Raw genomic sequence first — 25,069 nt, forward strand, 5'->3', positions numbered from 1 at the left:
TCGAGGAAATTACTAAATGCAAAAAAAACAAAATGGCGCGCACATATAACTATCAAATTAAAAAGCAGTACCTATAAAAGTTCATTTATTTGAAAACTCAGTTTAAAAATGAAACGACGTTAAACATCTATGTAAAAACAATAATAAAAATGACTTAATTAATTGAATAATTATTTTAAGCAATATTTTATGTAATATATATTTTATGTAATATTTTTTTGTGTAATATGTATTTTTTTTGAAAAGTCTTATCAAGATTGTCACAAATGGAGTATTGCACACGATGTTCTAAATTCAAATCACTTTGCCGCTCTAGAGGATAAAAACGGCTTTTGCGCTCAGATATCAAAGGGTAAAACTACTCTTTCCGAGATGGTGGGATGAAAAACCTATTTACTAATAGGTAAAACTGAAGCTGAGATTTTTTATGTTAAGTGGCTGCCTACGCATTCGGAATTTGGCATCGTCCTTGCCCCAAATTTGATCCTCCCGCGGGTAAACAAATTTTCTCATTGAGTAGCCCTATTATATTATTTTTGGCGGTCAAACACATCACGTTCTTTGTTCCAGTTGCTTATTTCCTTAATAATATATCTACGAGTTCAAATTATCATAGCAAGCAGTTTTTGCGTGGTTGAGTTGTTGTTTGCTCCTCTTTCACACAAAAACTATCATTGGATTTGATAAAACTTGGAAGTAATAATACAACTTCAACTTACTTATCGGAATAACATTCTAACTTCTACTTCAACTTTTGTTAAAGTATTTCGCTAGGGAAGCGAGTGAAACCGCTGGAAAAAGCAGGTCGGTCCTAATATTCCAAAACAATCCGCTCATATCTACTATGGTAAGTAAATAAAACAACAAAGTAATGACTAATTCATATATTTAGACAGGGTACCTCCACTTGGCAGGCACATCCGCGTGATAGAAGTTACACTCAAGCTTGTTGACACAACTCTTGCCGTAGCGACAAGGCTTCGGATGGTAGAAGTGACAAGCGGGGTTCACACAGTTCGGGTAGAACTTGCACATGTTCGGGACCACTGCTGATATTGTCTTGTAATTCGCAGCTGGTACTACATGGGACGCTGGGGAAAGAAAAATGTGTTTTTAGTTTCATGTTATAGACCTTTTTCTTGAGGTGATAAGGTCGTAAATTAGTCGAGGGTTCAAGGTGCAGAGAAGTGCGTAGTTTTCATTAGAATTAGACAGGTATTAATTTAGTTATGAAATTGTTCAATGCCTAAATTCAACGATAACCAACTACCGCCCGAAAGGGTAAGCTAAATAATAATTATTTTTCACACTGACAAAAAATGTGGTTTGGCTGATCATAAAAAAACATAGTTTTGCTTCCTACTTAATTTTATATTTTTGGAACTACTGGAAGCTGACCCCATAGTTGGGAAAAAGGCTCGGAGGATGATGATATTTTTGGAAATACCTGCATTGTACATCTATTTTTTTACGGATATACAAAACTAGCATCTCTGAAGTTAAAAAAATATCTCACAACGCACTTAGCACTCGGCAATAGAGCAGTGGGTATGAGCCTATGACCAGCAGTGGGAGGATAAAAACCGGCCGAGTGCGAGTCGGACTCGCGCACGTAGGGTACCATCCAAATTGATCTATATATGTATATTTATGGATATCAAGCAAAAATGAGCAAAAAAAATCACGTTTGTCATATGGGACCCCGAATACCCCCCGAACTATTTATTTTATTCTAGTTGTCAGTATTTGTTGTTATAGCGGCAACAGAAATACATCATCTGTGAAAATTTCAACTCTAACTATCATGGTTCATAAGATACCTGGTGACGGACGGACGGACAGAGGAGCGAAAACAACAGGGTCTCGTTTTACCCTTTGGTTAATGATAATGATGACGATTAAAAATAAGCTCTCACCAATAACAGGCGACACGGGCACATTTGGCGCGGCCTTGGCGTTGGGCGCGTGGTCGTACGGACAGGCGCGGCGCGTGCAGGCGGCGGCGAAGCGGCAGCGCGGGTGCGCGAAGGCGCACGCCGCGCCGTAGCGGCACAGCGGGAACGCGCGGCACCACACCGGCGTGCGCTCCGCCGTGCTTACTGGGAACAACGAGGCTTTTTAACATGATTATATTAGCTTCACTTGTAACTGTGTATGTAAGAAAATCTTGACCCACTTCCCGTTCTCCGATTAGGGTGAAATTTGACTAGCTAAGAAACGTCATTACAAATCCAATATGGCGGCCTCCCCAAAATGACGCACTGGTCCCCCATGATATGGTTATCAAATAAAAGAGTTTGCTGTCAGGAATACGAAAAAATTAAGTTTTTTTAACTAATCATGTACATCAGAACTAAAAATTTCATCCTAATCGAAAACTGGGGAGTTGGTCAAATTAAGATTCCAAGATTTTCTTACATACATAGTTATAAATGAAGCAATATAAGCGTGTTAATAAAATATCCTACGAGGAAAGGAACAATAGCGGAGGTGCCATAAAGACGCCTTCTTGTAGGTTAAGTAACATACAGTAAAAGTGATCAGTTACTAGAACTTACGAGGCGATCTGGTTCCTTGTCAAATCAAAAACAAAATCTGTCAATGATTGGTATTGACTGATTGGTCATTTATTTTGTAAGTAATGTTTAAGACTAATCAGGCCGGAGATAATGACGTTGACGGTCCCCCGAACATCCGATTGGCGAGCTACTTTCTTAGAAACTTTTGCGTTATAACTAGGGAATGCAATCCCGACTCGAGATTGCAAATTCGGGATCCCGCGAGATTAGAAATATCAATCCCGCGGGATCCCGGAATTTTCGGGATCCCGTCTAATTTAAAAAAAAATTGAATTCAGATGATTGAAAAAGCTAATAACTGCTTGTTTTTGATAGTGAGGTTAATTAAAATAACATGTTACTCGAAAGAAAATAAAAACCTATACCGTCTTACCACAAAAACTTTTAAACGTCAGTTTATGCCTTGTCTAAAAAAATGACAAATTATGACGTTGACATATGGTTCATTTTGCAGCCAAAATTTTATTAGACGAGTGTAAAACAGGGTTTAAAGTTTTTGTAGTAAGGCCCTTATTCTTTAATCTTACCAACTAAATAATAATCAGGTTGTAAGGAAATTAACGTAGGTAAATTAGGTAATCAAAACAATAAGCTTATTTCAAGGGAATTAGGAAAAAGAGTGATTTTGAAAATTACTCCTTAAAAAACAAAGGGTATTAATACTTTCATCTGCTAAACGGCATCTAAAGTCCGTTGCAATGTACCCCGTTGCTGAGAATGCCCTCTGCGACTCAACGCTGGTTGGCAACAGCGTGGCGAAGCAATTATATGCAAACTACAAAAATCGCCCCCTTGTTCCTCCACACTCAAACAAATCCATTTCTTTTTTTAATGGTAGATTCTAATTTGTCTAAGCTCGTGGACGCAGATATACGTGCAAAAGGACTTGGTTGTGTGTGTGTTGCGTCGCTGACCACTGCCGCCCAATCCCGTCAATCTCGAACGGGATCTCGTCATATGATGCGTCGGGATTGATCCCGAAAAATTACACGAGATCTCGCGAGATCGGGATCCCGCGGGATCGGGATTGCATTCCCTAGTTATAACACGCGCGGGACCACCAAGTGTCATCGTTTAAAGCTAAGCGTCCACTAGTCGGTATCATACGCAACGGACGCATCGCACAAAACGGATTAATATTTCACAGTGCGTCCACTGCATCGGCAGCGTACGGATTACCGACGGTGAGTACCAGCATACGGATTGACGATGCCAGTTCATTCGGATTTTCATAGTGAAAGCACGTGTGGACTCTGTGAGAATGGAGGAAAGCGATGAAGAACAATTGGTCGTTGTAGCTTGTTTGTTAGCAGAAGAGGAAGACAGTACACTACCGAGAAGAATGTCTAGTGAATACAACAACACTTCGTGTTGACACGACAAACGCCAAAATGCAAATGGTCGAGACGCAGAGCTAGCGCGCGGACTGCGTCCACTGATCGACATTGCGTATGACGTCATCGGCAGGCATCGCAAAAGTTGCCTCTCGAAGCATAGGCGTCGGCATTGTCGATGTGCGATGCGTACGATGCGGACAGGTGGACGCATTTATATGAGTTTCTATATAAATAATACTACGATTCGTTGCGTACGATACAGACTAGTGGACGCTTAGCTTATGCCGGTAGCTGTCAAATGTTGCCATAAAATACGACAGTGTAAAAGTTTTGCAAAGAGGTATAACTGAATTTTGTCAAAACTATACTTACGTGGAGGGACAGAGTCATATTTATGTGTGTTGGTGACGGTGGCCACGATCACATGCTGGTCACTGCTCACACTTTCCGTTCTTTCCCTCACTCTCTCCGGTTCTCTTTCCTCTTTCTTTCTTTCTCCTTTCTTATCAACGTCAAACACAATGGGGGATGCCCTCCTCTTTTTAGCCGGCACCGACTCCACTTTTAATACATCTGTGTGTTTTCTTTTCTCAGCCTTTTCCTCTTCGTTTTTGATGATTACTTGTGTATCGCTTTCTTCGCTCGTATTACTGAGTCGTTTCTTTTGCGAAGTTTCTAGAACTTTTTCAACAGGTTTTTCTACAGACTTTGGCTCTTTCTCAGGTAATTTTGGCTTTTCTTTTTCTAATTTGTTAATTTCGTCGTCTTCGTTGAGTAGTCCTTCAGTTAGGAGCTTCTTTGCTAGGAAAGCGTTTGGATGGTAACCATCCATTGTGACTATGAATTGTGTGTTTTTGTCCTTATCTACTGATGGGTTGTGAATGTTACTGAAAAGCATAAAGTAGAGTAATTAAAAGGACATTCCGTTTACATATTATTCTGTTTTAATTTTTGAGTGTATCAGTCAAGGGCAATATTTGGAGCGATTGGTCTGTGCCTTACTTACTTAGGGGTATGATCGGATTTCTTGGGTAAAAATATTTTGAAATAGGAGGCTTTCTCCAACACCGTTGAATTGAACCATAAGAAAATGACAATCCAATATTTGGACTTGTTTTTACATGCATCCATTTTACTAATATGTAAACTAATTACCTCACTATAATAAAGTCAATTGCACTTAGCTAACACAAAATGACGCTTTCGACCATACAAATAAGGTTGAATTTTGTTTACTTACATGGTTTCAATGATGAGTGTGTCGTCTTTCCTACTGGCCGTCCTGCCTTCGTTTCTACGAGACGGCGTGTATTCATTGTTTATTATCTTCTTAGTGATTGGGGCGGGGATATATTCGTCCCTGTCAATGTCACTTGGTACCCTGAAGGTAAAGATTTAATATTTATATTGGTATAGAGCATCTTTTAAAGAGACACACAGAATCCATATTTATTAAATTGGATCAAATAAACTTAATATTATGACAGCTAATTTTGATACATTCAATACATTTTGTACTTTAAGTCTATACAAAAATAACCTGGCAAGTTTTAATGTGTTCTATGCTGCAGTGGCGAAGGGTGGTTTAATGAAATAGGGAAGCCGCAGCAAAAAAAAAAACCTGGGGGGGGAGTACTCAGGGATGGGGGGGGGAGGTAATGGAGGTAATTTCTCAGTCCACCTTTTAGCACTGACTGAGAGACTGATAGTTTGAACATGTTTTCTCGAGGAATTCGGCAGATTATTAATATCTATAAAACTTTATTATCTTTAGTTAGGTATATTAACTACATACATTTTACTATACATTTTAAGTATTTAATTTACAACGGCCTGTTAGCCATTGATATTTATCGTAGGTATTTATCCGTCAGGACGTTAGTAATTTTAATATAGACGTAATATTGGTAGGTAATTCATCCGAGCGGCGTGCCCGAGTTTTATAACACGTTTTTATTCTCAAAACTTAACCTTGAAAAATAAGTTCCTTCCTAAAGTAAATAATCTGTCGGATCGGAAAACAGTCTAATGCGATAAACGCTATAGGTACATTAAAAAGAAACCTGACGCCAACTGTCTACGTATCAAAATAACTCATTTCAACGTAGATATCTCTATTTTTCACTAGGTACACACACTGTAGTACTGTACTTGTACTGAGTACCATGTCACACAGCGCGATCGCGGGGATTAGTAGGGAGTAATGATACTGCCAACTATTTACTTTAATCATATGTATATTAATTGGTGAATTCACAGAAAATATAAATTCCCAACTAGCGTCATTAAATCGCGGAGAATCTTAACACCGCGATTCAGGATTTGCATAAAAATGCACAACGCCATCTATGTTGACATAATGTAACTAAAACACTTAAACTAACATAAAATATTGTACACACACGAACTATGTTATTTCCAAATGATACACACACTAATAAATTCAATTAAGTAATACAAAGAACAAATTGTTAATGGTAATTTATCTAAAACAAAATAAGAACAATGAGAGTGAATTTGTCTGATTTGTTTGTTTACATATTTGAGAGTTCTAAGCGCTGTCACTCGCGCGTAGACAGATATAGCTACTCTACTCTTGACGCGTTCTTTCTCGTTCACTCGCGAGTTTTGATTGGTGGAACCCGCTCCGTGAGCCGGCTTACCGCTCGCCCTTATGCCGCGAACATCGCGCGGCGCGGCGTGGATGACGTCACGCAAGCGTAGTTTTGTATGGAGGAGGAAGCCGCGGCTTGTTTAGTAGGAGCAAAATGTTTCAAGTAATTTATAGACAATTTTTTTTTACGGTGGTAGGCGTTTTGTTAACCTACATATTTAAATTGTGTGGTTTAAATGATTATATTAATTATACCTATACCTATATTATAACTTATACCTATGCTTCTTTCTTGAAATTCGAAAGGGAAGCCGATGGGAATCGGCTTATAAGGACGCCTCGCCACTGCTATGCTGTTCAAAAATGAGGCAGTATATTTAAAACAAGTGAGGATTGCGTAAAATTATGGCTACCCAAGAATAGACTGTCTTTAGGTAATTTAAGTGTTCCTATTTAAAAAAAGTAGTGTTGCCTACACAAAAAAAAACGAATGCTTATACAGAATAAAAATCTTCAAAAGAACTTACTTAGAGCTTTTATCATCATCACTGTCCATTTCGAGACTAATACTGTCACCCCGGTCTGTCTCCTGCGTGTTATTCGAAGGCACTTGTATGACGATCTTCTGTGCGTCCACGCATCGACGCATTGGCAGCACTAGAGCACGTTTGATTTGCGGTTCGCTTTCCACTTTTGGTGGCGCCTGAAATATTTAGATAATATAAGGTCATTTAACATCCTTGCCAGTCGTTATGGGTAGTCAGAAGCCATTAAGTCTGATAAAAGACTTATTGAGCGGTATTGGGTTGAGGTCAGATAGGCAACTGCATCCGGTGACTGGAAGCCGACCCCAACATAATTTGGGCTTAGTTTTGTTTGTAAATACTAGTGAATAAAAGTATGTCTTCTTTTAATTATAGTTTTATTTTGACTTTGCTCTTGCCTGCTTGACATGCTTTTAGAGAAAATTTTCAATAACTATGAACATACAACAGACTTACCACAGGCTTTTTTGTATCACAGGATATAGGCAAAAAACTAAAAAAATATATTGTAAAATGCGTGTAAATGCACTAAGGCGTTAAGTCCGCCTTTGTACATTGTTTTTTTTTTAATTAAATGTGTGCAAAAAATTGTTACAGCCTTTTTTGTCGTCCCACTGCTGGGCACAGGCCTCCTCTCACAAGGAGAAGGATTGAGCATTAATCATAAGTAAATAAAATGTGTTACATTGAGTAAGCTCTTATGTGCGTCGGCGACGGCTCTGAGCAGCAGACTGTTGGCGGGCGTGGCGACGCGCGGCCGCGGCCGCACGCGCACCACGCTCGCGCACGTCGAGCGGGTCGGACGGTTCTCTAGCACCGACACTCTGAAATAACGTACATATATTGTGAAAACTACCCCGTTTTTGTGTAGAATAGGCGTGATGACAGGGTCGTAAAATTGTGATTCTAATGAGTCCGCATTTCAGATATTGGAACCATTTTTCTTTATTTTAAGAAAACATTAACAACCTTACGGCAAAAGCTTAAACATCTGTTGAACACTTGTCTGAAAAAGTGTGGCAGCAAAACGGACCTTATTTCAACGTCATAATCTGACATACTGTTAGACAAGCGTTCAACAGACTTTTGAAAGTCTTTGTGGTACGACGGTAAATATTTATTAAGATATATAGCAACAGATATTGAGAGTGAGTCCCCACTCACGTGATAAAATTTATAAAAGTGACGTAACACAAAATTCAATCGTGTTGTTTCTTCGATGTTTTTTGTGAGAGAAAAATATTATCTAGTAAAGCGATAGCGATATTAATACATTTTTGGTACAGTATGATTGCTTCTGTTTCCTTAAAACCAGTAGATACTTACATTAGATACAAATAATCTAATCTGTATTTTATACTAAAACAGTGGAGAAATTAATACGATAACTAAACTACTACTAAAATCTTATATACAAGTGAGGACCCACTTACTTTGAAGTGAGTTTCTTTGGAGCTGGTTCTGGTTTATCAGTTACAACATCTTCTGACACAGTACTTTTCTTCGAAGTTTCTGGAATTCCTCCAAGACGACTCTTTGCTGACTTAGTCTGAGGCCAGAAGTCTGGCTCTCTGTCAGGCGTAAACCTGAAAATGAACTATGTGAATTAACTGCACAAAACGCGATTAATGTTGGCCAATCAAATTATTATTTAAATTTTAATTTTTGAGTGTAAAATTTTGACTCTGAAGTCAATTTTTTTACAAAAAATATGGCCAAACAATACAAATATAAAATAATAATGTAATTGAGCTCATATTTATTCTTACTACCTCAAATTTGCAATTTAACAACCTTTCGGGACTCTCTGTCCTCGTTTTAGATTCCTTTTGTTTTTGATCGGGAACCTTTTTTGGTTCCTCTCGAATCCCGAGCCTATCTCTCACAGGCCTTTTGGGAAGTTTGAGTTCTATTTGGGGTAAGGTCTCTGTGGGTTCTTTTGGGAGTTCTTTGGGGACTTCTGTGGGTTTAGGAGGGGGAGGCGGTGGTGGGGTTGGGGACCTCGGGCGCTCTATTGGAGGCGTAACCGTTACGGGAACGGGTGGCGCCTGTTGAGATATTTCCTGTAACGCAAAAACATATTGTTACAAATAGGTGCCCCAAAAAATTAAGTTTCTTAAAACAAAAAATGTTGTTAAATAGATGGAAAACTAAATTACCTGTAATACATCTTCAGCAAAATCGTTCATCAACTCCTCCGCTTCAGTTCTTATGGTCAAAAAGTCTTCATCATCTGACATAGAATCTAGCTGCTCTGCTAATTTCTGCTTTAACCCCTGTATTTTAGCTTCAATTTGCGTTATCTCCTTTATCTGGTCCTCTTTTGGGGCACCAAGGGTTGATACATTAGTTCTTGGTGGTTCTTCTTTCTCTCCTTGGGTCTCAGGTTGTGATGAAATAGTTGCCGGGTCAATAATAGGCAGAATTGGTCTTTTAGCTTCTACTATTACAGGCTTTTTCTCTACCCTTATTTCTTCTTGAGCAGCTTCTAAAGTGATCCCATGGTTTTTCAATATCTGTCCAGCAAAAACATCTGTTATTGAAGGTTCAGATTCTTTCTCCATATTCATCAATAAAGGAGGTATGTTGGGCCGAATCATATCGTGATGTTTGCTCTTCTTTTTTACTTTGTGTGCTTTTTTATCGTCTTTTTTGCGAAAATGCTTTTCTTTATCCTTTTTCTTTGCCTTTTTCAAATCACTCTTTTTCTGTTTATCTTTTGTTTTCTTTTCTTTACTTTTTCGCTCTTTGGAATCAGATCTCTCTTTGCTTTTGTCTCGTTCAGTTGCTTCTGTTAGAAACCAAAATATGAGAATATTTTAATAGCCAGGGAAAATGTACACAGTGAAAACATATTTTAAGAAAACTCAAGAATTTTGTATTAAACTTACTGAGTGGAGTAGCTACTGTAACTTCTTGGAGCTTCTTTAATACTTGGTGTAGCCAATTGACAAACAGCTCCGTGTTGTCACCCAGAAACAGTTGAAGATCGTCTTCCATTTGCGCCCGCGTTCGTTTATTTGCTACCATTACCATTACATAATCAGGAAGCTCGTCATCTACAGAAAAAAATATGTTTTAGGGCTGTTCTGAATATTCTATCAATCTGTTGTATTATAAAGGAATAACTCATATATATCTCACATCATATAAAGACAGAGCTAAAATTACCTTTCCAATTCATTTAAGTAATATCATGAAACTGAATGTACCCTAACTTTTACCACAGCAGAAATAGTGACAAAATAAATAGCAACAAAAGTTATGTGCAAAAAAATGACAATATTTTAACCATAAGGGTCAATAAACTGTTTATTACTTTTATGTCTATTTGCATGTTAATGGGTGAAATAAATACTTTATAGTTATTTAAAACATTTGGCTCAATAGTAAAGAACTAAAATAAATGTATAAAAAGACACAAATTAATTAAATTGTAGAACTTTCTTAAAATGTTGTCAAAATGTTGTTTATAAATTTGTTAAATCCTAATCATCCTCCGAGCCTTTTTCCCAATCATGTTGGGGTCGGCTTCCAGTCTAACCGGATTCAGCTGAGTACCAGTGCTTTACAAGAAGCGACTGCCTATCTGACCTCCTCAACCCAGTTGCCCGGGCAACCCGGTTAGACTGGTGTCAGACTTTACTGGCTTCTGACTACCCGTAACGACTGCCAAGGATGTTCAATGACAGCCGGGACCTACAGTTTAACGTGCCATCCGAAACACAGTCAATGGTGTCTAAGATATACTTAGAAAGTACATACAAACTTAGAAAAGTTGCATTGGTACTTGCCTGACCTGGGATCGAACCCGCGCCCTCATACTTGAGAGGTTGGTCCTTTACCCACTAGGCCACCACGACTTGTTAAATCCTAATAATCCTACTAATATTATAAATGTGGAAATGTGTGAGAATGTATGTATGTATGTTTGTTATTCTTTCATGGAAAATGGCTGGGCCGATTTGGTTGAATTTTTTTATGTAGAGGCTACTTCTTATCAACACACCACACAGGCGAAGCCGATGGCGGAAGCTAGTAAGTAATATATATTATAAACTCTGCAAACTGTTCGTTTGCTATAGATTATCGTTTTAATACAACCAAATATCAGCTGTATCTTTATGACCAACTAGCTGGTTTCCAACGGTTTCACCCATGAGAGAACTTCGTACCGTACCCGTATGAAATGTAACCTATATTACCTATATTAATTCTTTCATCTTTATTATATTAGAATAGATCTACATATACATAATTCTTGAAGGTTGTTATTTAATTGAAAGCTCTAGAATATATTGACAGGCCCGAAGTGTTCACTTAAGAACAGTATTGTAAGGTTCTTTTATATGAATATGGTTGAAAAGTTTGTTAATTCTGAGTGATATGATGTATTATGGAAGAGTTTGGAAAAAGGCCTTTAGCACTATATCGAAATAATAACTCGATAAGCTGTTTTACAAATACAATCTCTTAGATGTGTCTTCTTTCTAATCATGTTATGTATTCTTTCGAGGGATTGTGATATAATCATTAGGCCTTATTATACATAGATAACTATTGTTTTGTCACATCTTGCATCTAAAGTTAAGAGTAACCTGGTAGCCTGTTTACCATTCATTGAACCTAAAGTAGGTCTCTAGTTACAATGCATTGCTTTTGGAAATGAAACTATACATTTTGCTCTATGTATTTTAGGGCTAAATTGGATATAAATATAATGTTCTCTTACTTACCAACATAGCATCCTAATTCTGTTAGTTTGGCCTTGATGGCTGACTGAAAGTAAAATATAAAATAATCAATACAATCATAGTTCTAAAGTGTCATAAAATTCGTGTCAACAAAAATGCGGAACAGATCGCTCCCTGCGAAATTTTACGCTATATTACGGCTCCATTACCCATCGTAAAAGCATGAACATAATGCAAATAAATTTTTAGCCTTTACGAACACTTATTTTAGGTTAAATACTCATTTATATCCAAATATTCACCCGCATTTTCTGGCCAATTTCGCTGCCGACGACATCCATTTTTGTTATTTGTATCTTACAAGTACACTGTAATAAATTAATCAAGTCTTCTCCATATAGATGAGCGATTTACACCCCACAACACTCCTGAAAGAGTATATTTAAGTGTATTTTCATAGAAATAATCACTAAACTTAACTAATTATTGCTTTGTAGCAATCACGCTATGAAACATTTTGATAATTTTTATTTTTTGGCAGGTTTGTCATTTGTGTTTGACGTTTTCTTCAGAGACGTTCTGTTTCACGCAGTTTCATATTATGGTGTTCATAGTTTCGTTTATTAAAAAATAAAATAATAAAAATCTCGCTATGTAGGCTTCGGCTTTATGTAGGCGGCTTAATCTACGGCAAAGTAAATGTCACAGGCAGCAGTCAGTTTTGTAAGTGAGAGAAGAGCTTGTACACTTGTACGGCATATTTTTTAAGTAAGCCTAATCGAATGGAAAAAATAAGCCCGGCCGCAGACATTCGGTTTCCGGATACGGTTTCCTGATCAGGAATTCAGATTCGGGATTCCGTTACACTAGCGCACACATTCGGTTTTTTTAAGCCACGTATTCACTGGGAAACAATGTTTCAGATACACAGTTTCTGAAACATCACGTAGATGTTTACAGCAACAATGTTTCGGAAATTCTGCCGTCCACATCGTCCACAGAAACAAAATTATATGTTTCTGAAAGAAAATTATTTGTTTCAGAAACACGTATATATTGTTTCTGAAACAGTGTTTATAAACAATTGTTTCTCAATAAATACATGGCTTTATTCGGAATTTACATGGCCAGTACGTAAAGAGGAACCATATTGAAGGCACGACATCATGGACAATGACGAATTGATTGTTGTTGCACTTTTACTGGCGCTAAACAAGAACCGAAACTGAAACCGAATGTCTGCGGCCGGGCTAATGAGGGATTTTCTGTTTTTTTTTATTTTTTTTTACCTTGCTGATGACTAGATATGGTGCTAACCTGCCTAGGTGCGTGAATGTAAGAAAGGAACGGAACGTTATATCTTATAACGAAACGTTTTTGTTATAACAATTAAAAAAATAGAAAATATGGACTAAACTAAAAGGAGGAAATCTGAATTTCTGAGCTCAAAGTTCTCGGTGCAATATTTTTTTTTAACTTGACATAGGCTCACTCACGTGTAGTAGGTACAACGCCATCTGGCATTGATTTTGAGAACTATTTTTTGTTTAGACTCTAGACATTGTTTATTGCTCAGATTATACTATGTTGGGAGGTAGGTAGGTAGATACTTAGATAAGATTCATCACTGTTGTTGATGTTTCATGTTATGGGAGACCACTTATTTTAGTACCTAGAAATAAATTTCCCAAATAAAACAAATAGTTGAAAGTGATGTAAAATACCTATATTTTTCCAACAACCTTTGATATTATTTTGAAGTCATACATTATGGATCATAATAACAAAATAATAAATAACGAATAAACTAGTTATTTACACAATAATTTATTACAAATATTTTCAAGGTCCTTATCATAATATGGCATATTGGTAAATTATATAGTTGAGTATGACTAATTATTTCATACAAAATACTGTTTATTCTTAAATCTAAATTTAGTCATTAGGTATGTGGTAAAATTTGGTCATGAGATAAAAATATTTTACATAATATTTAAAACTTTATACATCTTTGGCCGCAAAAATACATGGAATGTTCTCTAGCTAAAAAAAATGTGCTTAATGTCATATCATAGTTATTTAGAAAACATAACATATTCATCATAGTCTACTTAAAATTAACGGAATGTGGTGTGGGATTGATAAATCTGTACCTACTTCATTATTTTTCTCTCTGTGATTTCTACTGATAACGATACAAATATAAAACGAATTGAATTTTTTTAGGTATACTTGTTATCATCCAACAGACTATACAAGGTAGGTACATACAGTATTATGTGGCTAGTACACAACATTTATTAATTAACGTAGGTACCTACCTAAATTACAACCAATTGAAGTGTAAAGTAGATACAGTAACTTAATTATAACATTTCTTAGCAGAGTATTTTGGAAGACAGAAGCCTGAATAAAACAATACTTATTTACTAAGAATCACCTTATTTACATAACAATATTATGTCGATAATCGCTTACTTGTCGCTCATTATAGGACGGATATTGAGATTAAGTGCATGGTAATTATTTAATAAATAAAAATAAAAGAGAGCGTAGGTGCGTCTATGCGCTTAAATTAAATATCAACAATGTCTTTAAAACATTTTTTATTTTAAGGGAAACTTGATTAGTTACGGGTACTATCGTAATACCTGAAGTTTAATTTAAGTAAAATATTTATTATATTAGGTACTAACGATATGATAATTATTGTACATGCGATAACTATAAATTCATGAAAATGCATGGAATATTTGGTATTAGTCTTGCAATATCTTTGGTATGTCATATGAATGAGCGACAAGTCGCTATACATTGGTTTGTATATCACTTCGTATATCTTCAATTTGGAATCGAGTGACTTTGGGCCCTAAACTTAGTTGGGATCCCGTCGTTAAGGATCTGATTGGATGTCCAGTAGACTTTGAACCAATGCTGTGTTGTGATCCCATTAGTTGAGGACGATTCTCCGATTTGTTGGCAATACTTTGTTGTGAACCAAGTTTTTGTCCAGAAAGTCTTTTTCCAATTTTGGGCCCAAAGCTGACGCTCTCAGTGACTGGTCCGATGCCTTGAGGGCCAGTGCTATGAGAGTCGGGGGACCTGGGGTCTACCTTCCGCCAGGGCCGGCAGGCGCCAGGGTGGCCCGAGGGTCGGCTCTCGACTCCCCCAGTGACACTTGGCTGAGCGCCGTTTGTGTGTTGTTGTAGCTGTACCCGTGACGCTCGTTCCATTTCTCTAAAAAGAATAAAGGACTAGTTAATTGTTGAATAAATATTGACATTGAGTTTGGCATGCAGTATGGTGGCTTAGGCAGTCAAGTGATGATAGGTATGAAAGGTAAGGTGACAATTAAATGTGTTTAATGTGGTGACCTGATCAAGCATTTTGCGGTTGCGGTGAAACGTGACAAAACATGCAGTATGGAATATGAATGGGATACAATGCGCTGAATGGTAAAAGTCCATCTTAGTATGGCTATAATTTCGTCATAAATATAATTCTAAGAACCCGATGGCTTTTGAATGTTGAATATGCCAATCACAATTAAGCAATACCGAATTATTTACACTGAAGAATCATAAGACCATTGAGAATCCAAACACCAGTAGAGTAGCGTCACCATTGCCAATAGCGCGTTATATCGAGTGATACCTTCACGGTCTGATATATGAGGCGAGAGCCGACGTGCGTTCCGACTTCCTGACGGCTTGGCATGCGACCGGCGAGGAGGGATACGCACCGCTGGTGAGGCCTGAGAGTCGCGCCAGGGGGCAGCACAGCGCCGCTGCGTATGCGGCGCGGTACTGAGCGTTCATTATCACGTAGATGATCGGGTTTACGCATGCGCTCGCGTACAGCAGAAGGTAGCCCGTGATGTGGAATACTGTAAACAAAAGTAAGTATCTATTTAAGAAGTAACGTGATTTACCTGATTGATCGTGATTTTTCCTGTTGGTCTTTTGGCCAGCTCACTTAAGGTATTTAGACTGCCGATTATCTTTTAAACTCTTCAAATGAGTTAGACACAAGTTTTATTAAAAGTTCATTGGTAAGATGACAGTGATTTTGAGGAAATCACCACCCCAAAAATGCTCTAAGGAAAATAGATACTTACCAGGGTAATGCACATGATTATCAGCCACTTTCGCGATTGTAATGGGCAAGTAGCAAACTAGGAAAGAAAGAAAGATGGCCAGCACCATCTTAGTGATCCTCCACTCGTTGCGTCTCGCCTTCGTCTCTCTATTGTCTTTGATTGTAGACCTCTTGTCAGTGCTGTTGTTCAGGGTACCAGGACTTGTGTGCTGGGACCTTTGGTGTTCCCGCATACGTTGTTCTGAACTGTGAAAAAGACAGCGTAAATAGAAGTTTAGGCTTTTCTTGTTTTAATGGACTGGATGCAAGAAGCCGAAAATCGATCTCAGTGGCGTGCACTTGGAGAGGCCTATGTCCAGCAGTGGACTGCGATAGGCTGATGATGAATGGACTTTTTATTGGGGTTTGTAATCGGAACAAGAACCTATATGAATGAAGTGCCATAATAATATGATATTCAAAGTCTGGTAAATAAGCATGTCACCTAGGGCATGAGTAGGAAATAAGAATGGATACTTAGTTGCGTAAAAAAGTTATAAAATTTTATAGAACTGTGCTAGAAGTGTAGGTACACTTTTACACAGGACACTGTTCACTGTTACACAGGACAGTGTTTCAGCAGTTTTTTTTTGTTTCAACCGCTTTGTTATAATATATGAGGGTTAGTGAGTAAGTCTGTAATATCATATTTCATATAACATTCATCCAAAAAGTTATGACAACCAAGTGTAAATGGGATTTCTAGCTTGAGGCAAAATTATGATGAACAAGACATTCGGCTGGGTGGAACTTTTAGTTTATTATTTGTTGTTACTGCTAGGCTGCTTTAATATGGTTTCCCTGAAAGAGTAGATACCTATTTCTTTTATAAATTATGTCACCTACATTTCATCATCATTTGATTTCCTTCGTTCATTTTAAGTTGGTACTAAATATAACTTTTCAATTTTGCTAGCACGTGGTTAGACGTTCAAACAGGAGTTTTATTTGCTAGGCTTCCATAGTTAAGATGGCGGTATATTTATTATAGGCAACACTTTGTTGCCGCACGTGGATTGCAACAAACGTAGGTATTTCCTGTTCGTGCCGTTTCATGTTTTGTTCAATTATTGAAGTGTATTAATGTATTTGTCTTTTCATGCAGGCGTGTAAATATGTGATGCAACGTTTGTGATTGTGTGTAAGTTAATAATTAAAACGTTACGAGAACAAGTACCTACTAAGGTGCTCGAAGTTGACGACTAGTGACTCTACAAACAAATGTTCAAACAAAATGATCCACGAGGCATTAAATGGCTGACGTAAGCTGGGCACATTTAGTTGGACAAGAACTACCTATAAAATTACAAACATAGCCAACATACCTGTGCACCACCCAGAATATTCTGGCGTAGCATATGAAAATAAGAAGAGCTGGTACAATGAACGCAATGACGAAGAGTGCTGTCTTAGCTGACCGTCCATTCTCATCCGGCATTATTGAGCAAGTCCCCAACTCAGGATCGTAGTCGAATTTACCTAGAAAAAACTATCATTAGAGAAAACCACTTTAATAATATTAAGGGACGATTTCGACAAAAACACTTTGAAGATACTGCGGAGATTAATCCGTCTTCAATTTCCTTCACAAAGATAAGCTAGGGCCAACTGTTTACTCTGTTGTACCTACAAAGAAACAGTCCAGAGACAGTGCAGTCAACTCCGTGTTAAAATCTGGCCATTAACCCCTAAAAAGAAAACAAAACGTAGACCAGAGAAGATTAGATTTTGACAATTATAGAAGCAATTTGAGTTCTTGTAGGTACCTACCCAACTTTAGTAAACCTAGGTATAAGTTAGGGATTAGCCGACCGAGTGTGTACGGATATGCCTGAAAACAGACGTGGGCCACGTCACGTGGCAGGCAATCAAAATTCAATACCTAGTAAACAAATCAACATGTACTTACATAAAATATTGGAAACGGCAATACACAATATTAACTTAATTATCAAAACTAAACTTAATTCTCTGGTCTATGTTTAGTTTTAAAAAGGTTTAATGGCCAGATTTACTTCAGGTGTGTATATGGGTGGGAATTAATTTAAATAAATAAATAATAACGATGATGATGATGGTAATGATGATGATGTAGTCTTACCCCATACTCCAACAAGGGTGGGTATCTGCATGCCGTACGAGAACATCCACGAGAACACGATCATGATAGCTATGTTGTGTTTGCGGTACACGCGCGAATACCAGCTGTGGTGCGCTATCATTATGTACCTGGAAACAGAAAATAATATTAAACTAACAGCTGTTGTATATGTTATACAAGAAGTAAAAAGATGTAGAAAGAGAAACAGATTGAGAATACATATCTATGCCATAGAAAGATTATCGATCCATTGTGCATAGAATGAGATTAGATAGATTTTGGAACAAGTTGAAGTGGAATGGAGACTATACCTCAAAACAACTACCTACTCAAAGCCAAATAAATACACGAACATCTATAAATATTTTTAGGACTAAATTAAGAAAAATACAGGCAATAAAATCAATCATATCAAACATCAAATAGCCGAAGACGAAAAGACCTCTAGTTGCGTTTAGATTAAGCATCTATTTATAAACGTTACCAGCTATTCTGTTTGCAAGATTAATGAACATTGTATAGTAAAAGGCTGGACCACACACATTGTAATGGTCGACCTCTATGGGTGTCAGACAATGGCGTGTCTGAATTTGCATGGAATAGCGGTGTCTATAATGTTATGTGCAAATTGCGAACTTGTGTCTAGTGTAAAGGTATTATGAACAAAGTGTATGAGACAATTTTGTTGCGTTTGTTTTTGTATGTGATCATAACTGATGATAATGTGCTCCTGACCGATTTTCGGCCATGGCGGAGATTAACCAACTGCGCAGGGCATACCTATTATAGTGTACTAGCATTTTTATCCTCGCGCACAGAGCCGCACTATGCGACAGCTATAGTTAGTAGATAGCAACAAGTCAGTTAGGTACTATAAACCTACTAACTATATATTACAATAGTTAAAACGTTATCCAAAATGATCCGCAAAAATAATAAGCTGGTATTGATACTCGTCGTTAAAGTAAAATCTTCAAAGAACTAGACAGTTACAAAGTTTACGCCACATCACTTACATCCTTGAATCTTCCTCGGTATCTATTCATGGTATTATTGCCATAACTAATATCAATTCACTCTGCGATCCATAAAGCATGGTCTGTTAATACGATTAGTCTATTGCGATAATACGCCAGCAAGGACACACGTGATATGACTCCAGCCAGAGATGGCTCAATTTAAAGACTTTTAAAATTGTTTACTATAACGCTTAGCTATACGTCATTGTGTTAGCTTTGCGGAAAATGTGTGTGCATAAAGGAAAATTGTTTGTTGTCCTTCTTATTAACAGGTTAAGGCAAACATCGCTGTGCTTACGCTTTACGTTTACCTTTATATCTAAAACTTTAAGTAGTTTAGAGGCGCCAAAAGATCTTATTAGCTCAAGAATGTTATTGTAAGCATGAACTACTTAAGTCGTTAAATCTCTTGCAAAATTGAACAGTCTAAAATCGAAGCTCCATCCACAAAGTTTTGCTTACAACAAATACTTAAGCAAATTCCTACGTGTCTTGAATATGTATTTACCTCCCACGAGGCTGCTTACCTGTTCAAGGTTATGAGGGCGATGCTCAGGAGAGAGACGCCGACGTTCCCGTACCTTAGGAACGGGACCAGCTGGCACAGGGCCCCCCCATGGGACCAGGTCCGCGTCCAGAACCCTGATATGGCGAAAGGGAGCACGATGGCGCAGAACAGGAAATCGGCTATGCACAGACTGGAATTATAATAAGTTGCATTTAACAATAGGAATTATTTACGCTAACTGTTATATTGTATGATGATTTTATGCGAAGAATACAATGTAGTTTCTACTGACTAAGTAAACTTCAACTGCTAAGATGATTATTGAAGATTAGGAAGCTTTTATGAGAATATAATTTTAAACTGGTGGTGGCAATCTAATACATGCATAAACGAGGTATGAAAGACAACCCAGTACAATTTAATTACAGGATTGATAACACTTTCGTTGAGTTTCAAAGCTATTATTTCAAGGATGTACGTAAAACTAGACAATTTAAGCATACTAGTATTAGAGTACTGTTGATTGTCAAAGCATTTTGTTAGTTGGTATTTGAGGGCTACGAATGGAGCGGAAACTTTACTAACAGTAGTTGGACATGCGAATATATCGAGTTACCTATTTGGATGTCAAACGGATTTAACAATGTCAAGCATGCTGCAAGGTTTCAATGAAGGCCGGCAATGTTTAGCGCATATTTTATATTTATTTTTGGGAAATGATTAAATGACCCCTCTTTTGCGGTGCAGCTTAAGGGAGTGTCAGAGTATTACAGACTTAAGCCCACCTTGTTCCTAATAAAGTCCTGTCTGTACCAGGGTCGCTTTAACTCTTTCCGACAATCCCACAGCTCCGAAAGAACAGTCACCTCGTATTAAAATTATAGGAAGAATCTTAAACAATAATTGAAAAGAAAAAAAAGAAGCCTAGGAATTAGGACCGTTACGTTCAGTGACGTAGTAAGTTAAGAAGGATTAGGTCTTTGATAGATGAGCTTCTAAAAGTTTATCATGTATCGGTAACGTTAGGGCAAATCATCGATCACTGTAAGGCAACCGATTCTAAGGTTTTTCTTTAAGGATCTGTTGGTCATAGGGTAAGGGTCTACCCATAAAAAAATATAACTGGTCCTAATAGAGTTGCCCCTAATCTTCTATAGATTATTCGTTCTTTCCACCGTGTTTAGACCTATGTCTGTTACGTTCGGAGAGTAATGTTGTTGTTTTGCTTTGTGACCAAATAGAGAATATGTAGGTACGAGATCATGATTCACGTTACATCTGTATTACGTTGCAATTACGTCTATCTTATTATTGTACTGATCCAGCATTATTAATGCTTTGTTTGTTTATTGAACATTGTACTTTTAAATGCTCTGTAAACGACGTCAAACTGTGTGGTCCTTTCGGCAACATGACAACTAAGTAGAGGTGGTCGAATTTTTGCAAGCATACTATTTCGTCATCATTTGCCGACTTGAACATGAATAAGCTTTTAAAAGGATCAAAAATATGAAGAAACGTAATTTCAGACGCACTGAACAAAAATATTGAAGAATAAGAACTGGAGCGAAATTCCGTAAAAGATGTTTTTACGGCAGCTGAACAATCACAAAGTTTCCCGTATAAGTAAAAGTTATAGAAAAAATTAGTTTCTAACTTTCTCACCTCACAAATTGGTGGATTAAACGAATTTTCCAAGAAACAACAATCAAACATTTTGTGGTTGTTTTAAGGAAATTATTGCTGGAACACTATTATAAAGTGTTATTGTAAAACTTAAATTAGAAGTGGTTTTAAAAGCGTTTTAATGTTTGTTTAAGAGGCTTAATTATATTAATTTTGATCTTTAGGTTTCAACTTCTGCTTTGAATAGAGAAATTCGAAACTTGAGGTTTCTATGTTATGATTAAGCGATTTGAAGTTTACGGATCGCTTATCATCACTTCACATTAAAAAGCTACTTAAGTAGGTACTTAGTATTGCTACTGATATTCACAAATAGCCGATAGCACTCTTTGATAAGTGGTTTTCATTTATCTGCTCGGTAAAACAATTATCAAAAATATCGATTAAGAATTACCTTATAATAAAAGCAGCAGCCACGTTCCTCACTTTAGGGCACTTGAGTAAGGCGACCACTGTGAGAAGGTTGCCAAACAATCCGACCAGCATAATGGTTCCTGTCACCACTGCAGCGAACGTCAGCAGTCCTGGAGAAAACCTGGAAACGTACCAAATGACATGATTAAAAAAGCAGTACAAATAGTAAGACTGATCTGACATTTTGGACGACAAATATTACTCTGAGTGGTAGGACGTGTCGGCTTTGGCTAATCGCTTTTAAACAATGATATAGTATCGATATAGTTGATAACGATTGATAAAATATGTAATCAAAATGTTTGAAAGCTTCGGCTGAAGTTTTCTTAGAATTTGTCATTATTTGATGCTTTCCCAATTCCCTATAATCAACCTCGATTATGGGGAATTGTGAAAGCATAATTTTCGACTAACTTTATTATATGCTAATTAGCGTAGCAAGACAACTCTACCTATATGCCAGAAGAAATTTTTGTCATAATATTTCTTCAACATTTAGCTATATTTGACTAATTTTTGAGACTCTTTACTTATTACCGCGTACTGAAAGAGATTTCATAAAAGTTGATCCTCTATACATTATTTATAGAACATAATAGCAGCAATATATATAATATAGATAGTGACCGGGTTATGCGGCTTACTCGACGATATCCTGCTCGGTATAATAATGGGAGTGTCACACAGGATGTGTTTTGTGCGGTGCTTTGACACGAATCGTTTGATGAATGACTTGCCGCGCGTGTGAGCATGGGGCTCGCGATATAAGTACCCAACTACTTCCAACCATCATTTCATGCTTAGGTAACTTTTCCGCGTAAAAATATTACTTATACCTAGTAGTTGACTGAACTGGAAGTTCTTATCGTTACTGCCTTACGATAAAGTTTTCCAACAAAGGGAAGCTATTAGGACTTGTCCTTATAACTCAAAAGATTAGATAAGATGATACAAAATATTTTTAAAGTTTTTCCCAAGTGATCCCAAGAAAATTTCTGAAGTTCACAAGTTTGCTGGTATCTGGTCTATCAAGTATTTAGAAGTTTTGTAAAAGGTAACAATTTAGTGGTGGTCACAAGTTTCGACTCCAAAGTATTTGGGAGTTAGGGATAGAGGAGAGATAAAACTTTTTACAAGCCGAAAAATGGTGGCTCTCTGATTTTACCAGAGATAGCGAAATAATACTTACCAAGTGAAGAAAGAATCTTAGGTATTTTCGGAAAAATATGGCCAGAAAGAAAATTAAAACATCCAGGTTTTGTATTTGTGAACTAAGTAAACTGCTGAGTAACTTTCGCAATTAGGTGCGTTAAATAGTTTCAAGGTAGTAATTAGCAGCAGTAAGTAATAGGTAGGTTACAAGATCTCTAAGGGTGCGCGGAATTATAATTTCAGCTCTCACAAGAAGAAGAAGAAATTCTCACGAGAGAAATTAAATAGTAAATTAAAACATTCCCTCTATATTTTTTATCCGGAGTATCGTATTTCTTTTATTCAGAAGGTTATGGACAAACTGCGCCGGATATCTTTTATATTTCAGTCGTTTATTTTGTCCCGTTCTTTAAGGAGACGAACAATAATTAAGACTACAGCGTTAGGGAATTAAAAAAGTAAGGTATTGCGTACTTTGAAAGAACTAAAATATAAACCTACTTGCCTGCGTCTTGGGATTTTTGTTGATTTCAAAACTGCGTAAGTATGTATGTATAAAACTTGTTTTAGTGGACATATCTGCTTATAGGTAGGTATTTAATCGATAAGTTTCGACAAAAAATGAATTAGAATCTTGAATATTTACAAAATTCGGAGTAAAAGAGTAAAACATTCCGATTTCTGAGGATATAACAGATATGTTACAAGTTGTAGAACGAATACCATGATATTAATGTCACGTATAACTAGTTACATTCTAAACAAAGCTGTGGAAGTAGGTAGAAAGCATCAACTGATGAATTTGTCACGTCTGCGTTTTCAAGGACCAATGACAATGGATCGTGACTTAAATCCCATAAACAAACGACAATTAATTAATTTACCTACTATTGTTTAAAATATTCGATACTCATTTAATGAGTTTTGAGAATCTAAGAAAAATAGTTTTTTGATCTTATTAGCTCAAATATAATGGATAGGCACATATTGAGTCCAATAAAAAATGTCTTCTTGGATTGACTAATCAAGGAAATTGAATGCATATATTTTACTTCAGTGTGTCTCAATGTTTTACTAACAATGTGAAAAGTGCCTTACGTACCTACACCTTGTTGTAAATCAGTCGATGATTTCACTCAGTACTTAATATTATCTAATTGATGGAATATCTTTTTGATAATACTTCTAAAATAAACTCACTTGGATAGTTCACTGGGCTCCACCGTTGCGCTGACTTCGTCTGTAAAATTCATTATGTCATCCGCCATTTTGTACCTGAAACAGATTGCAAACATTTAGGTAAATTATTATTAGTGTTTGTTATATGATTAATTTAAAATGTATGCTAATTATGACAGCAAAAGACTGTATATTTCCTTGTCTATTGTGCAGTACTATACAATCTATAAGCACGTAATACTAATTTAACAAGAAAAGGTCGTCGTACAATGGGTTAACGTGTCTCCGATGCCGGACGATTTTGGTCTCGAAGTGACTAGCATTAACTACGTAGGGCCTATAAGGGAAGACTATGGTGGTGGGTAAAAAGGCATGCCATACAGCTGTAAGAAAGTGTATTTTCCACAATTACCTACACGAATCATCATAATTGTATGCTTCTGTTTAAATAAAAACAGTTGACAGTTGATTCTATGTTCAAATATGTAGGTGCATATGGCCAGTTCTTCAATCTATCTCATCAAGTCCTACGAAGGTTACCAATGCGACCTGACCCATACAATTAAGACAGAGTCTACGGAGTCTTGTGACTCATGAGTCATGTATCAGTTGACGAATTCGAGGCTTTTCGAAGTAATAGTGGCAATGCACCGTGATTCCGCATACTTGAGGAATCATTGTTTTGGCAACATTTAAGCTGAAATCCATGACTGGGATTTTCAAAGGTGCAAAATGACAATAAAGGAAACAAAATACCCGACTGCACACTAAAAAAAGAGTAAAAAAAGAGTAAAACAAGCCCCACAATAATATTGATCAATCAAATGCTAAAAACTAATTATGTAATACCGTTTAAACAATACCTATATTAAAATACACTACAATATGTGTTCGTAATCGATAGTTAAATAAACAGAAACTTATTTTGAATACAAATTTACTGAATATAATTTATAAATATTGATGGAAAGCATCGCAGGCGGGGACCAACAGAGGCTTATTTATAGTCATTTCGGTTGTGCACCATTTAGCAGAATTTTCGTTGGTGGCGGTCAAGGTGGTCCCCGCCTGCGATGCTTTCCATCAATATTTATAAATTAT

The 25,069-nt window shown here is 36.9% G+C and overlaps 2 protein-coding genes across 3 annotated transcripts in view; both read right to left on the reverse strand.

The window, feature by feature from the left end:
* Window positions 1-869: 869 nt before the first annotated feature.
* LOC110384542 (zinc finger CCCH domain-containing protein 14) lies at window positions 870-12,331 on the reverse strand. Its single transcript, XM_049844581.2, has 12 exons — window positions 12,072-12,331; window positions 11,812-11,854; window positions 9,967-10,134; window positions 9,235-9,866; window positions 8,870-9,138; window positions 8,509-8,661; window positions 7,761-7,899; window positions 7,058-7,233; window positions 5,157-5,297; window positions 4,289-4,803; window positions 1,917-2,099; window positions 870-1,091 (listed from the first exon to the last, which is right to left on the reverse strand). The coding sequence occupies exons 1-12, from the start codon at window positions 12,108-12,110 to the stop codon at window positions 889-891; spliced, it is 2,661 nt and encodes an 886-aa protein (XP_049700538.2). The 5' UTR covers window positions 12,111-12,331; the 3' UTR covers window positions 870-888.
* A 1,155-nt stretch (window positions 12,332-13,486) lies between these two features.
* LOC110384572 (G-protein coupled receptor moody) overlaps window positions 13,487-25,069 on the reverse strand; it is a 50,421-nt gene continuing 38,838 nt past the window's right edge. Inside the window, exons 2-9 of one of the 2 annotated variants that reach the window (XM_021345890.3) lie at window positions 23,990-24,064; window positions 21,618-21,758; window positions 19,557-19,727; window positions 18,011-18,138; window positions 17,235-17,388; window positions 15,890-16,116; window positions 15,515-15,658; window positions 13,487-15,007 (exon numbers count right to left, since the gene is read on the reverse strand). In XM_021345890.3, the coding sequence (XP_021201565.3) occupies window positions 14,580-15,007; window positions 15,515-15,658; window positions 15,890-16,116; window positions 17,235-17,388; window positions 18,011-18,138; window positions 19,557-19,727; window positions 21,618-21,758; window positions 23,990-24,057 (1,461 nt within the window). In that variant the 5' untranslated portion in view covers window positions 24,058-24,064 and the 3' untranslated portion in view covers window positions 13,487-14,579. Of the gene's footprint in view, window positions 15,010-15,426; window positions 15,659-15,889; window positions 16,117-17,234; window positions 17,389-18,010; window positions 18,139-19,556; window positions 19,728-21,617; window positions 21,759-23,989; window positions 24,065-25,069 lie in introns of both variants that reach the window. The other variant, XM_021345891.3, reaches the window with a different exon arrangement.

This window comes from Helicoverpa armigera, chromosome 16 (assembly GCF_030705265.1).
Source record: "Helicoverpa armigera isolate CAAS_96S chromosome 16, ASM3070526v1, whole genome shotgun sequence".
Taxonomy (NCBI): domain Eukaryota; kingdom Metazoa; phylum Arthropoda; class Insecta; order Lepidoptera; family Noctuidae; genus Helicoverpa; species Helicoverpa armigera.

Coding starts and splice junctions, on each gene's coding strand:
- LOC110384542 (XM_049844581.2), bottom strand. CDS start 12,110: ATGGATGTCGTCGGCAGCGAAATTGGCCAGAAAATGCGG. Junction 7,900..8,508: donor CCAAAGAAACTCACTTCAAA/GTAAGTGGGTCC, acceptor ACGTTATTTCAG/AGTGTCGGTGCTAGAGAACC. Junction 2,100..4,288: donor ATATGACTCTGTCCCTCCAC/GTAAGTATAGTT, acceptor CGTTGTTCCCAG/TAAGCACGGCGGAGCGCACG.